Here is a 15,920-nt window from a genome sequence, read left to right on the forward strand (position 1 = left end):
ATATATCACTTATAACTAAATAATTAGATTTGTTTAATTTTAACTTTTGAGGTATGTTTTATTTGTTAAATTTCAATTTTTTCTATATACAATTATTTTCTTCAAAATGGGAATTATTTTTTTAATTGTAAGAAAACTATTTATAACATGCTTTACCTATCTTCATTTTTCAAATCATTTTTATCTTAAATTTATCATTTATAATCACGTAGGCTAATTTGACAAATTTAAATGGAGTAACGCTAAATACAGATATATAATGTTTCACTAACTTGGCGTGGTTTCTCAGGATAAAGATCTGCCAATTGCTTCTCGTCTCCAGATTGACACCTCCTAAATCCTCAGTGCAAGGATGTATTGGAGGCACCAGACTGTTCATAATCTAGTAGATATTACAATGTTCCGGGCAAATAATAAACTGAATGTATTCATGCCATAAAATATTTCAATCCCTACCCATGCAGCCTCGTTCACAAGAGTTACACCTGTATAAGTACGTACATATAATGTTAGATCTAGGAATTCCTCAGTATGTCTTTTTTTAATTTTTTGTTTGTATAATTTTTGGGGCTCCTTTGATTATGAGGAAAAGACAAACAAACAGTTCATTTTTTATAAATTGCCAGTCTAGATGCTAATGGTTATAGAATTTCCCCATTATTTTAGGGATATTATTTATGTTGTTTAAAGAATCAGAAGCATAAACAAGATTTTAGGTAAATGGTGGAGACGAGTTTAGAACAAAAATATAAGCACGATTGTGGCTTGTAGTGCAGATCATAGATTCATTAACTGTCTACTATACAAATTGCCTGTATATTCAATTCATTCAAGCAAAAGCGCCTCTCAGCTTGTTCCAACAAATAATACATAATAAACAAACAAATGGAACCAGCTACAGAAAACCTAAATATATAATAAGGATTAGAGATAAAGTACCGCTTAACTCTTCTGATTTGAGTCTCCACCAGATTGATAATGATTTGCCAGATAAAACATTAGTCTTCTTTCTTTGGCATGCCTCTATGTCGAGATATCAATCTTCCTTCAATACCCAAGATGCAATGTCTGAGAACAGCTATCAAATCACTTCTTGCAGATGTTAGAAGAAGTTGTTCTTACAATGCATAATAACAGACGTAGTCTGACAGGTATTTTCCTTACATGTTCAAGGAATACTAGTATCACCAAAAAAGACAATTTCCTGTGCATATCGCAAATATCATCCTCATGAATACAGAATACGGACAAGATGATACACTCTGCAGAGATAATACCACTGTAACTTAGCTTTTGTAGGATCAAATATATACAAAGCAAAATCAACAGATCTGAACCGTTTATGGCATGAGAGAATCCTTTCTAGTGATGTTCGGAAACAGTGGAAAGTCGTTCTTCGATAATATCCTAACTCCCGATACTTAATTTTGTTAAGACCAATACAGGGATTTTTGCTTTTGCATTAAATAGATGCCGGTGCAACTTGGCTTTCTGAACATCTTGTGTAAGTGAACATGAATCCTAAAATCAATTTATGATTCTTTCATCTCATAAAGAAGCAATTACAGTGTCAGAAGCCCACATGGTATCCATCCTAAGCAATTTTCTTGCACCAACTGAGAACTCTAAACAGCTGTCCTTCAATGACATCCCTCACTGTTCGTTTCTTTCTTTTCACATCTTCAAGATCTAGAGTTCTATATGCAATAGCAAGCAAATACATTGCTGGATGGAGTCTCCTGCAGATAGTGCAAATGAAATACAGTAAGAACGCTTCCAAAACCCAGTTTCATTGACTTGCATTACCTAATCTATTCAGTCAATTGAAAAGCATTAATACAATCAATAACCCACAAAATAATACAATCAACAAATAACTGAGACAACACTTTGGGCCTAAGAACTGGCCTTTTAACAAGGGTGGGAACCTAATTAAAATAGAAAAGAAAGACCTAAAATTTGAAGAATATCTCGAGAAAAAAGAGCAGAACTTACTTGCTACATTCTTCACTTGCATCAAAGCCATCCCAATACCTCTGCGATGGGACTGTCCGGCCTTTCTTATCTCTGCCAAATGTTTCGACATACCAACCACCGATGTCATGTATGCCACAGCGAGGCTCGAAAAGCCAAAATCTGTTGAAGTATGTGGGTTAGTAATTTGTAGTCATTTGGGTCTCATCTTCAATGTCTTAAGCACCCTAATGACAGAAGAAGCAATCTTTAGATCATTTCAAGAAGGTATAACTCAACTAACCTCGGTATGCATTAAACTATTTATCCAAAGTGACTGCTACAAAACTCAGCCCTAAAAAAAACAGAGAAACAGCACACTCCAAACAAAATTCACCCTATTGGCCACTAAGGTCAGTCATTTTCAACAGGGAGCTAATATTTATACCCCTCTCAGAGCCAGAAAAGGAACAAAATAAATGATAACAATAGAAGCACTACTACTTCTGGGTTTCGATAAAAATGGAGGAAAATATGTAGAATAAAAATCTGGCTAAGTTTTGAGTTGGTGACATCAAACCTTACGTGTTGAGCAAATAATACGGAACAGTGGAAAACTATACATATAAAAATTAAGATGCTCTTCAAAGGCAAATGATAGTCACAGAAGCTTATTTAATTTGAAATATTAAAGACTAAGAGAACACAGTTGAAACAGGAGTAGGGCACAGTGGATCTAGGAATAGCAGGACAGATATTCCTTCGTCGGGAGAGCTGGCACTAACTAATAAAGAAAGGATGGTAGGGTGGGTTAAATGACCAGTTCTGGCTCCTTCACTGAACCTATTACCATAAAAGCTCACAGCCATAAAAATAAAAGGGGAGTGCGAGCAAAGAAAACTTAATTGACGCGAAAAATGAATTAGGATGAGCAGTGAAACTAGTTATAATTTTCCCATTAATATGATCTGGGAAATGTCATAGCTGTCAAATCTTACTTGCTTGGAGGTAAACAGGCTCTACTGCATCGACATTCACAGACAGAAACTTCTTCTCCCACATCATACCAATGCATATGCTTCACCTAAAAAAGATGAAAATTAAATCAACACTCATATATGAACATATCCTATAAACAACCACAGGAATCATCTGATGAAGTATAATTACAATCATATGAACGGTCATTAATAATAAATTAAGCACTCGTTTATGGTTGACTCCAATATAGCTCCAAAAGTAGGCATTAAATTATCATTACATAAATGAGAACCTGAGGCAAGAGGCCACTCGGTAGCATCAGTAAGAGGGACAATAAAAAATCAGTCAGGCAGGATGTAGCTGGTGGACAAAGTCTATAACAATGCCAGGCATTAACAATGCGCATAAAAAAGAGCAAAAAAACACTAAAATCAACAACGATGCAGGAGAATTTTGTACATGACAGATTCACTGGATGTCTGTCCTCAAAGTTTAAAGCATCTTTCTCAATCAAAAACTACAAAAGAACAAAAATGAATTCCTTCAATCATGCATGCCACAACAAAAAGCATTTGTACAAGTAGTCTTTTTCAAATGTTCGCAAATGATTCTTGACAAGATGCATCATGCAATGAACTATTTAGCCAGTAAAAAATAAAGGTGCATCCGACAATGATACAAATATAGACAGAAGAAGCAACTAGATCAAAGTTGGCACTTTCAGCACCATTACATCAATGAAGAAATATGCAAAGTCGTTCAAAACCCAAGAATTTGTCTCCATAATGGTGCCAAAATATAGTCCTCATTGCCATTGATATAAAAATCCAATCAGTTGAGGAAAGAATAGTTTCAATCCTTTGCAAATAAGTCGTGATATGCATTATCCAGCATCAGCAAGAAACCACCATCATGCATTCACTACAGTCTGTCTTTTCTCTGGTTAAAATGAAGCAAAACTACAAGAGAACTGCACCATTAAGCAATAAAATAGACAATAACTAAAGTCAAACTGAGTTTCAGACCAGCAATGTTCTATGCTTCATAATCACATGGGTTTTTGTGCCACTGCTGTCATAGACAAAGCACGACCCTTCCTCTGGGCTAGTCCCTAGTCCAGTTATAGTTCCCAGTGGAATCCTTGATCCAACTTCACCACCAGAAGACTGATTCATAGAAGATTGTTCACTAACATGCATGGATGGATCTTCATGTGAACTAAGAAATACGTATATATGATCTTGAGCATCTTCATTCTGCATCCCATTGCAATGGCTTTTAGGAGGGACTCGAGTGGCCACAGCAACCACCCTTCCAGATATATGCAATTCTAGATCTTTATATGCATCTGATGTGTGATCTGTAATATTTTGAGATTGTGTCAAAGGAGTTCGAAACTCATCCACACCATCCGAGCTCATGTGGATGCTAGTATCCTCAATGTTAGGGCAGATGCCTGAACCTATAGATGAAAATGAAGTTAATTTTTCATTCCTGGAAAAAGATAATGCAGGAACCTCATTGATCAAGCAAACCATCCCAAAAAGATCACGCCCTGAAACCAGGTGCAGAACCTCATGAGTTTCATAAGCAGACCTCTCCTCAGCTTCAAAGCGGTCAGGAAGAAGATCCATTGACTCAATTACAGGGCCGTAGTATGCTGCATGTATGGCTGAATAAAAATCCCTTTCAAGTATGTCAAAATAGCCCGTTCCAACAACCACCTTCTTCTCTGACACTATATCACTAATAGCAAATCTATACCACTTTAACCATTCCACAACTTCCATCTGTTTAAATGTTGTAACATGGGATTTATACATGGATAATCTTGTTCCTTGTCCCGAATATTTCTGCATAATCCTTCTCTGAGAGAACAGATAGCTGTCATAATGCGCCCTCTTCTCAGAATTTGAAAGAATCTGCAATCCATTATTGATTATTTTGTGAATTTAGAAGAGTCTTCAATGACAACGCATACCATAAAAGCTGAACACCACCATTATCCACTAAATGAACATCCAGGGTGAAGAAAATTTCAAAGTAGAAGCTCATCAAACTACATTGACTTCTACTAACATTACGACTGCCCACAGAACTGTATTCATGACAACATAAACATATTACAAGTGAGAAAAGATATTCTAGCTCTTTGGTCATCGAACTAAATCAGTTCTTTGAAACAAGAAACAGGCCTGGGATATTGTTTCTCAGCCACAGGAATACCACATTTAAGGATGTTAGAATTTCTTCACTGCTTTTAAGCCGGACAATCAGTCTCCCTAAGACAACTCCAAACTATGAGTAGTACTACATGTACTTACAATTTTACTTATAATTTTAAGTAGAAAACTCATTTTGTCAGTTTTGTTTTGAAATTTCATAATTTTCAGCATATCAATAACTGACATGTGTAAAATAAAGTTTTTTTTGTAAGTTTTGCTTAATTACCATTAGCATTTTTCTTGAACCATTCTGAGGTGTATTATCCTTTCCGCTTACAACTCATTCCCTTGCATGGTTCAAAGTATACACAAGTGAATGTAAAAGTTTGGATTTAAGATCGCTTACAAGGCCGGCTTAATCACTAGAAACGTACTTCGTACCTCGAACCAGTATTCAGCAAAAATCAGATTTTCGATATGCATAAACTAAGAAGCCAAACAATTGTGTTAGTTGATCAACTCTAAAAGAACTCGAGACCAACTACTAACCACAAACCAACAGAAACACATTCAAATGATGCATCTATGATTGATAATCTGATTAGACTGCTAGAGACGTCAGCCGCGTGCACAGCACCTCATACGCCGCAAGAATTCGAACAAACCGATGAGAAGCAGTGGAATCGGTCTTCGAATCGGCGAGGTCCGGGTGAGTTTCTTTAGCCAATTTACGGAAAGAATATTTGATTTCTGCGAATGAGCTGTTCTCAGAAACTCCTAAGAGATCGTACGCGTTCTCCCCGTGGAATTCAGTCCGAGACGAGTAAGTGCTGCAACTGAACAACCGAGCTCTATAACACGTATAGAAACAATTAGTGCTGCTGTGATTTAGTTGAGCTGAGACTTGAGGAATCGATCGACGGAGGTAGTGTCCGGCGACGGCGAGGCTAGCCATTTCTGTTTCTTCACTCTTATTTTTCCTTTGCTTTGATTTTGGATTTTTTTTTCATAGGATTTCTTTTTGGGAAAACTATTTTCAAACAAATATAACGTGTTACTCTCATAATCTCATTTCAAAGTTTTGAACAAAATTTTAATTACTGATTGGAAATAAAAAATTCAAAAAATAGATCAAATAATATTTTATGTGCCTATCTATTATTATTAAACAACTTATTTGATTCACAAACTATTATAGGATAATGTTTAGTGCAAATGATTAATAAAAGAAAAAGAAAAATCTTATGTCTTACATCACACCTCCACCTAATTAACATGTGATTTATCATTTTATCCTTTTATTAACATGTGTTTAAATAGATAAACAAAAATAATAAATTACATATTGATTAGATGAATATGTATGGTGTAAAGCTTTCTTTTAACATTTATCTTAATAAAATATATATTTTTGGATTCAATCTTGAAATGAATTTGCTTTCCTTTTTTTCTTTTTTTATAATAAGGAGGACGAAACCTCTATATTTTATTAGTAAATCTCACTTATGACCAAGAAAAATCATTATACATAATAACAACATACTATGTAAAGAAATTCACTCCAGAAAATAACATTGAACAAGCCTAACACATCTTAAACCAGCCTAACACATGGTAAACCAATCTTGTCCATACGTAATACTCTCTGAGATGGGAAGGTTGTTGAGTGCAGCCCCTTGCTCCTAATCGTGCTTAATAGTCCGCCAGGACATTTCCTTCCCGATATATATGCGTAACTTGAATCGTACAAATTATGGAAAATATTAAAAAATGAAAATGATTTATACTTCATCATTATCTTACTTGGAGAGTAGGAAATGGTAAAAGCATCGAAGTTTGGGGTCATAAGTGGCTCAACTCCCCTTCTACCTTCAAAGTTCAATCTCCTGTTAGAGTGTTGGAACAAGAGGCAAGGGTATGTGAACTGTTAGATCAGAGTGGATTCAGCTGGAATGAGGATCTAGTTAGAGAGATTTTCTACAAAGAAGAAGCTGATAAAATCTGCAGCCTTCCAGTGAGCAAGCTAGGCTCAGAAGACAAGATGATATGGGGGCCTTCCAAGAGAGGTTTATTCACGGTTAAGAGTGCATATTATTTGGAACAAGAGAGGAAAAGAAGGCAGAAGGGGGAATGCTCCATGGAAAAGAAATTTGATTTGATATGGAAAAAAATTTGGAGTTTAAAAGTTCCAGGGGTGGTTAAGTCTTTTTTATGGAAGGTGGGGAATGATGTGCTAGCAACAAGGAAGAATTAATGGAGGAGAAAAGTAATAGAGAATGCGACCTGCCCAATATGCAGGAGTGAAGTGGAGACAGCTATGCACATACTGTGGCAGTGCCCTGCAGCCAGAGATGTATGGGCTGGATCTGTTCGAGCTATTCAAAAATGGACAGTTGAGGAAGATTGTTTCTTAGTTTTCTGGGACAAGGCAATGCAAAAGCTTGAGGTAGAAGAGCTAGAGATAGTAGCAGTGGTGATGAGATCATTGTGGCAAAGAATGAACTCTTTTATTTTTGAAAACATCTTCAATGGACCTGAGTCTTTATTGAGAAAGGCAAAGACAATGTTTGATGATTTCAAAGAAGCTCAAATTAAGCTTTTAACTCAAGCAGAGGAACCAAGACAGTTAGAAGCTAGTGTGAGCAGCAGAGGTAGTCATGTGTTATGGAAAAAACCTGATCAAGGAGGTATTAAAGTAAACTGGGATGCTGCTCTCAATAGTAAATTTATGGGATTGGGAGTGGTTATGAGAAACGAGAAAGGGGAGGTTTTGGCATGTGCTTGTAGCAGGAGATTGCCTGCAATAAATTATGATGTTGCAGAAACTGTTGCCTTATGGTTTGCAGTGGAATTATGCTTGGATCTGGGATTTAACAGAGTCACTTTCGAAGGAGATGCTCAATCAGTGGTCAAAGTTGTTAATAGCAGGGAGGAGGATTTGTCATGCGGAGGCCATATTATAGAGGATATAAAAACAATACTGGAAGGGCGCAGTGCTTGGACAGTGCAGTTTATAGGAAGAAAAGGAAATGAAGTAGCTCACTTGCTTGTAAAAAATGCTTTAAATTTAGAGTTTGATAAGTTTTGGATAGATGAATGTCCTGCTTTTATTTTTTTACAAGTATGTAAGGATATAAATTGTTCAGGTTTACAGTTTGATGAATGAATATACGAGGTTCTTTTGGTTTCAAAAAAAAAAAAAAAATCATTATCTTACTTGTATCTTATTATAATAACATAATATTATTATTTATAATTGGATTTATTATTTTAAAAGATAAAAGTTCAATTTATCTTTCGAAATTCAGTTTACTTGATGAAGAGTAGGCCTCGTTGGAAAATTCAATTTATTTATAGAGAAGGGAATATTATAGCTCGTCAACTTGGGAACCTTGCTCTATCATTGGAATCGAGCAAGTTTGGATTCAAGGACTTTTAGTTATATTCTCAGTAATGTATTGAAAGAAAAGTCTTGTACCGATTGATATTTATGAAATGAATTATATTTTACTTTCAAAAAAATATGAAAATTATATCAACACAACGAAATAAAAGTATAATATATAGCATAACTCTTCCAAAATTGATTCATTTGAAAAGACAAAATGTGTTGAATCTTCTAGATTATGTCCCATTGACTGAAAAAAAAAAATTTAGAGAACTGAACGGTAGGTTAATGCATTCCGAATGGATATCTTTAACATTTCCATTCAATGGTTGCATTATACGATATGTGAAGAGCTCTGCTAAGTCTAGGAATGCTACCCGCACCATCTGGATCCTTTTTAATAGGCCCAAATCACGTTTTTTTAGCTATTTTGGGCCTAAAACTCTGTAAACATCTAAAATTAAAAAAAATAGAAATTAAAAAAAAAGGCTTTTATAATAATACAAATTAAAAATTTGTATACTCCTAAGTTGCAACTAATCATCCTAAGTAAGCTATTAGTCTATTACAATAATACAAATTAATCTAAAACTATTTCAAAATTACAAATAAATCTAAAAAATATTACAAGTTGTCACATAATTTAAATAAATAATAATAACACAATTAACTACCAAGTAACAAATTGTAGCAAAATTACAATTAACGCAAGAATATCATTTCAATTTTTTAATTGACTTTGACATTGGAATTTGGGGTGGTCAGTGGTCATAATGGTGGAAAAGTCAGTGAACTATGTTGTGAGATCATAAAACTTGAAATATTAATAGCAAAACAGTTTAGAATTACAAACAAGAAACAAAAATAAAAAAATACAAACATATAGTAAAAATGTAAAAATTACAAATATTAAAAGTACTAACCAATATGAGATCGGGATCAAAATGAGAATGAGATCATTTGATCATTGGGATTAGGATTGGGTATATGACAGTGAGACTATAAAAGCTAAAAACAATACATGAAAAATAATTAGAATTACCAAAAATTAAATAAATATAAAAATTATGAAGGGAGAAATTGTACAAACCAATAACAAATGACAATGATGGGTCCAATACACATGAAGTCATATTGCAGCTGATGTAGATGTTGGCTCATGTATCGCTAAAACAATTAAATTTGAAATTAATATCGATTAAACAAATATAAATAAATTAAAATAACAAAATTAGATTAACGATTACCAGATGAAGGTTGATCGCCACCCTCCTTGTCAACCTCCTCAAAGTCAAGAACATCTTGAATATAAATTATGGTCCCTTTGATCCAATTCTGTGTGCAAATCAATGCCTCCACAATGGTAGGAGATAATGAGCTCCTGAACTCTAGAATGGATCCAATATATACCCTCTAGTGCTAAAGACCGACTCTGAGGCTACAATGTTAATAGAGATCACCAAAATATTGTGGGTAATCTCTTCAAGAACGAGATACTTCACAGCATTGGTTTTCCACCAAGATAATATATCAAACCCTCATGTAAATGGGTGAAGATCCACTGCCAAGTATCTATCCACATCCTACTGGGCCTCTCCAACCTACATTTTATACCAACCCCGGCTTCGGAAGAAGGCGTGGGGTAGGTGTAAATGCTAGAATATTATCACTCCTAAATGCAGTAAACTCATCAAACAATTTACCAAAAATTTTCCTAACTCATGCTGCAATATGATTCACATATGCCTTCTCGTGTGCCAATCACAAGCTATATACTATTCCATCAATCTTATACTTGGGGTCAAGAGCAACAACCACATAAAAGAAAATATTCACCCTGCTTATATGTCTCCAATACTTGTCACACTTAACCATCATCATTAATGTCATCTCCCTTATCTTAATTTGGTCACTCACCTACATGTCATCCACTTCTTCTTTTACCTTACATATTTACTCACATAAATCATTGGATGTTGGGTACAGAGAACAGGAAAGCTTCATTGTGACTTCGTAGAAAGGCCTCAAAAAGTCTACAAAAATTTCAACAACCTCCCAATCATCATTAGTAGGCTTACCTAATCCCCGTGCTCATCAAAATATTTGATATATTTAATGTTTTCATCACCCACTAACGCAAAGCCCGACTTATATTTTTGGATCGTCTCTAACATCAAGAAGTTGAGTTCCATCTTATAAAAACATATTGACAAAGGCCCTTCTTGGATGTTATATCTGCAGCTCTCACAGCAATTTGAATTTCTCCAATCTAGCAGGTGAAAATCTCACAGTAGTTCTAACCCATGCAACAGAATCATCAAGATATTTCAAACCATCACTGACAATTAGATTTATGTACAACACATCTCACATGCAAACACTCACCACCCAAGATTGTCTTATTTGCCTATCTAAAATAGGTCTTAAAATGTCCTAATGCGACATCCTTAGACGAGACATTATCAACTAGAATTGTCACAACTCGTTCCAACCCTTTGTGATCGTCTCACCCTTGTGACCAAAAACTGACAAAATTAAAAAAAAAATTGTTTAATTTTTAATCACAATCAATAAATGTACAATTAAAGACATATAACTACAATTTTGAACGGATGTCCATGTATCGTTGGTGAGGCAAACTCTTTAACTGACCAATTGGCCTCTTGACAAATTTGTTTCTACTCTAGAAAGCTTTTTTATATCATTTGCCACACAGGAATGTTAAATTTAGATTCCAAGTACTTAGAATATGTTTGGAACTATTTCCTCTCAACAAACTGAAATGGTAGCTCATTCATGATGACCATACAAGCTAGATGTTTCCTACACTCATCCAGATCATATTTAGTATACCCCTTCAACGTTGCCCCCCATTACTCCCATTCACCATTTTTTTAAATCCAATCTATAATCTAGATTTACTCTTCTCTTGTAATGATTTTAATATTGGACTATTTTTGCATTGTTCTTCTAAGTGAAACTTCAATTGGGATGTATTATGTCTCCTATAGTAACATCTATACATTTTACCATGATTGTTATACTTAACCTGGGGTGATTGGGGGTCACCACCCTTTAGTTTGATGAAGTGGGTCCAAACAATTGAAATAGGTTTCTTACTTTGTGGGGGCATGGATAGGGGTAGGGGTTGGATTAGTGGCAGGTTTAGGGGTAGGCTTAGGTATTGGGGTTGGGGTAGGAGAGCTAGCATTAAAATTCGACTGATTATCCATTCTCCAAAATCCACAAAAATATTAAATAAAACAAAAATCATATAACAATTAAAACCATTCGAAAATCACCCAAAACATAATGGGGTTTCGATACTGAAACCCCAAAACATAATTGGGTTTCGATATAGAAACCCTAAAACATATCGAAACCTCAAAACAGAATGAGGTTTCATATCGAAACCCCTGACTTAATTTAGGGTTTCAGACTGAAACCCAAAACTAATTTAAGGTTTCAATCTGAAACCCTAAATTCACATGCACATTACGCAATTTCTTTTCTTTTTTTCTTTTTTTTTTTTACATAATTTTTCTCCTCACCCCAAATACACCCACAAAACTTCTCCACTAACAAAACTTTAACTCTCACATCTTCTCCTTTTACAAAAAAGGACAACAAAGGAAAATTTTACTAAAGTTAAAAGTTACTAGCTAAGCAATTGATTGATGCCTACACAATTTCTTTTCACACACAGTAAACAATCAATAAATCTCCGCAGTACACAATTCATAATCTTGTTCTCCAACTCCTCAATTTAATCTCATACTCCATAACTCATCAAAACTCAAAAAAAGAAATAAAAAACAAAAATATGAAACTTGGAATCAACGGGATACATACCTTTGGTCCTTCACTTGGACAGAGAGGGTGTGCAACAGAGACGACAACCATGCGACAACCATGCAACGGATGGAGAGAGAGAGAGAGAGAGAGAGAGAGAGAGAGTAGGGGGGTGTTTGGTTTTACTAATAACAATCAAAATGACACGGTTTTGTATAATCTAAAATGGTATCGTTTATATATATATATATATATATATCATGGGGGCTAGGATTGGGCTAGCCTGCCCCTGCTAGTGGCGCCGGGGCAACAGAGCCCGACTGCCCTCCCCTAGCTAAGCATATAAATATACAAACTATGAGTTGTGAAATTTATTATATTTATAAAATTATCAAAATACATATTTTTTTATATTAAAAGAAATACTTTATTCACAAAAGGATATTATAAATTCATATAGTTTGATGTGATATGTTATATTGTAATGTTCCTTTTATTAATAAGTAGATTCTATATATCGCAACAATCGATATTAATTTATGAGTTTAATTTTATGAGAACATTTTGTGGGTCTAACATTTCTCCTATACTAATTAATGTGACATGATTACAAATAAATGAATTTGCCAATACAAATGTGCTTTTTTTTCCCTTTCTCCTTGGATGTATAATGTACAAACCTCCGATAGATAATGAAACTGAAATACTTCTCTTATGAGCAAACTTAACTCATAATAAAAGAAAAATGCATGTATATGACAATATGTTAGAGCATCCCCATCCTATTTCCCATATCACTATTATCCCTAAATTATAAAGAAAAATTTAGGAAAAAGCTCAAAAACCCCCTCCCATCTCATTCTCTATTTTAGGATTTTGATTTAGGAAATGAACAGTGGAACCACTATTCATCTCCTAAATCATTTTTTATTAATATTTTATTCAAATAAATAAAATAAATTCTTTTTTCAATCAACTACATTTTCTCTTCTACTCATATTTATTATACTTTTAAATAATATTTTTAAAAATAATTTAAAAAATTACTAAAATATAAAAATAATAATTTTAAAAATATTATTAAACCCTTAAAAAAATAATTTAAATTTTTGTTTAAAATATTCACTATAATAATAGTTCAAAACATAAGAAAAAATATTAAGTAGTTAAGTTTAAAAATGGAAGTGAGAGAAAAAAGTAATAAAGAAATAATAGAAGAATATTATTTTAATAGAATAGAGAAAGGATAGGGAATGAGATGTAGAAGTTTTTTAAAAATAAATAAAATTTAAGATAAAATTATAGGGAGTGTCCTTTTTAACTAAAATTTAGGAAAAAATTTAAGAAATCAGATGTGAATGCTCTTACTGATTGCAACCAAAAAGAGGAATAAAAATCTTGATAAGAAAATAACAAAGATCACTTCACTTCAAAATTCAATACGATTAATTAAATAGATATATATATATATATATATAATAATATCATGAGTCGCAGGGCTTGAGATTATATACCACGCATCAACATGAGAGCAAAGCAAACAGAATCATGCATGGATTGAACAGCTAGCATCGATCGAGGCTTGGCGATTTGCGTCGACATTGACGTTCTTCCGATCCAGCTGACGTCAAAAAGTTTAAAAGTCGGCCCGCCCACTCCCCCTTTGCCCAAAACAAGTGAACTGATATTTCGACCCAATGCATCGCCGACAATATCTTTTCACTTGCAATAGTCGAATATATCACTTCCTAGGCTTTTAAAGCTTAAACATTTATATTTATCCATATTTTTCTCGGATAATTTGGTCAGAGAACAGGAGATAAGAGATTAGTTAATTGAGGGAGGGTTTCTTTTTAGAGATGAGATATGATGAAATAAGATTAAAATTAAATTGTTAAATAAAATATTATTAAAATATATTTTTTAATATTATTTTTGTTTTGAAATTTAAAAAAATTGAATTATTTATTTTATTTTATATTAAAAATTAAAAAAATTGTAATAATTATATGAAATGAGATGATATATTTTCTGAAAATAAATGAAGCTAGTTCTACATATAATAGGGTAATGATACCCTGCAACTCTTTTGTAATTGTTTTACAGATTATTTTAAATCAATCGATGTAGTTGATCCGCCCTTCATTAAAAAAATAATCTCATCTTTACATAACCACCCTTCATCCATATAGAGTTGTAAACTAACTGTAAATTAATTGTAAGTTTATTATTTTTCATATAATATTCATTTTTTGTTGTTGTAAAAATCATAACCAAAGAGTGTGATTAAGCAAAAACAAAGGAAGATGCTCTGTTTGGATTATAAGAATATGGGTAGTGCTAGAGTGTTGTCCAGCTTTAAACATTGGACGTGCCCGTGCCCACTAGTATAAAGTTCACTTTTTATTTTTTTATTTATATTTTTTTAACATATGTAAATATTTTTAGAAAATAAAAAAATATACTAATAAACTAATAGTCAATTCCTTAATTAATAAGTAAAAAATATTTTTAAAAAATTAAATACATAAGCGGATAAAATGAGGTGGCATAGTAACATTATTTTAAGAATATCATAAATCATATGAAATAGTAGTAAAATAATTTATAAATAATAATAAAATAATCTGAAAATATCTTAAAACAATTATATTCTCAATTAGGCTTTAAATCAATAATTCATGTTGAAGACCCATTGGAATTTAACATAATAAATATATGGTACGTAAGTACACATTCATAAAGAAGGTGATGTATAGTCAAAATGGGTAGTTCGAGTTTATCCCTATTTTTGGCTAGAAGAAACATCAAACGTAAGCATCTGATCTTCTAGCTAGCTGTTCTCTGCCTGAAAGGTTAACTCATGGTGCAGAAATATCATGGGAAAATGAATTTAACTGGCCGGCCGCCGGAAGGAACTCGAAGGAAAGAGTACTCAGAAGTTCAGAACTGTCCATATCTGCATGGGTTGTGGTACTCACGACTCACGGGTGCAAACTTTGTCAAATAGTTGTCTATTTTTCTGAACTAATTAAAATTATGACTGAAAATAATAAAATATAAGATAAAAAGTAATATTTATTGAATCCAAATCATGCCAAGGCCCGCGCGCATGCATCTGGTGAAAGATATTGATAAGGCATACACGAATTAAATCCAAATCGTTCTTTTACTAAAAGCTAAAGTGGGGACCCCTAGTCTTCAAATGCAGCCACGAATACACCACCAAAAAATATCTCTGCATTTGAGAGAGAGAATAATGGACTAATTTTTAAAAAAAAAGTGAATAAGTATAGAATATATATGAAAATAAATCAAATTTTTAATAGAATTTATTAGGTATAAGCGATTTGGCTCATCAAACCATCAATCAACATTGAAATAATTTTTTTTATTATAAAAAAAAATTAAAAGAAAATTTTTTTTGAAAGAAGAATAAGGTTTTCTATCTCACGAAAATTATTTTTGTCTTTAATTCGTATTGTTTCATTAAACGAATATCTTAGATTTCATATTAGTACGCAGTTTGGTGAGCAAAATCGTTTGTAAGAAGATTTTTATTTTTTTAATAATAGACTATACTCTTTTTTAAAATAAATATATAATATTTACGTACTCTACAATTATACGTAGTATTGCAA

At 33.1% G+C, this 15,920-nt stretch overlaps 2 protein-coding genes across 6 annotated transcripts; one reads left to right on the forward strand and one right to left on the reverse strand.

Moving 5' to 3' along the window:
- Nucleotides 1-228: 228 nt before the first annotated feature.
- Nucleotides 229-6,124, reverse strand: LOC108979773. Of its 5 annotated transcripts, none has more exons than XR_001994272.2 (6): nucleotides 5,737-6,124; nucleotides 3,960-4,856; nucleotides 2,952-3,037; nucleotides 1,996-2,136; nucleotides 940-1,739; nucleotides 229-485 (listed from the first exon to the last, which is right to left on the reverse strand). XR_001994272.2 is itself a non-coding variant. In XM_018950522.2 (6 exons), exons 1-5 carry the CDS (start codon nucleotides 6,052-6,054, stop codon nucleotides 1,595-1,597), a joined length of 1,587 nt encoding a protein of 528 aa, XP_018806067.2. In that variant the 5' UTR covers nucleotides 6,055-6,124; the 3' UTR covers nucleotides 738-1,262; nucleotides 1,567-1,594. The 5 variants fall into 5 exon arrangements, 4 of the variants coding, with proteins under 4 accessions (XP_018806067.2, XP_018806066.2, XP_018806069.2 ...); XM_018950522.2 differs by lacking the exon at nucleotides 229-485 and having other exon boundaries at nucleotides 738-1,262; nucleotides 1,567-1,739; XM_018950521.2 differs by lacking the exon at nucleotides 229-485 and having other exon boundaries at nucleotides 738-1,739.
- A 1,292-nt stretch (nucleotides 6,125-7,416) lies between these two features.
- On the forward strand, nucleotides 7,417-8,265 carry LOC108987427. The gene has a single exon (XM_018960347.1). The coding sequence runs from the start codon at nucleotides 7,417-7,419 to the stop codon at nucleotides 8,263-8,265; it is 849 nt and encodes a 282-aa protein (XP_018815892.1).
- The last annotated feature ends 7,655 nt before the right edge of the window (nucleotides 8,266-15,920 follow it).

This window comes from Juglans regia, chromosome 12 (assembly GCF_001411555.2).
Source record: "Juglans regia cultivar Chandler chromosome 12, Walnut 2.0, whole genome shotgun sequence".
NCBI classification, from domain to species: domain Eukaryota; kingdom Viridiplantae; phylum Streptophyta; class Magnoliopsida; order Fagales; family Juglandaceae; genus Juglans; species Juglans regia.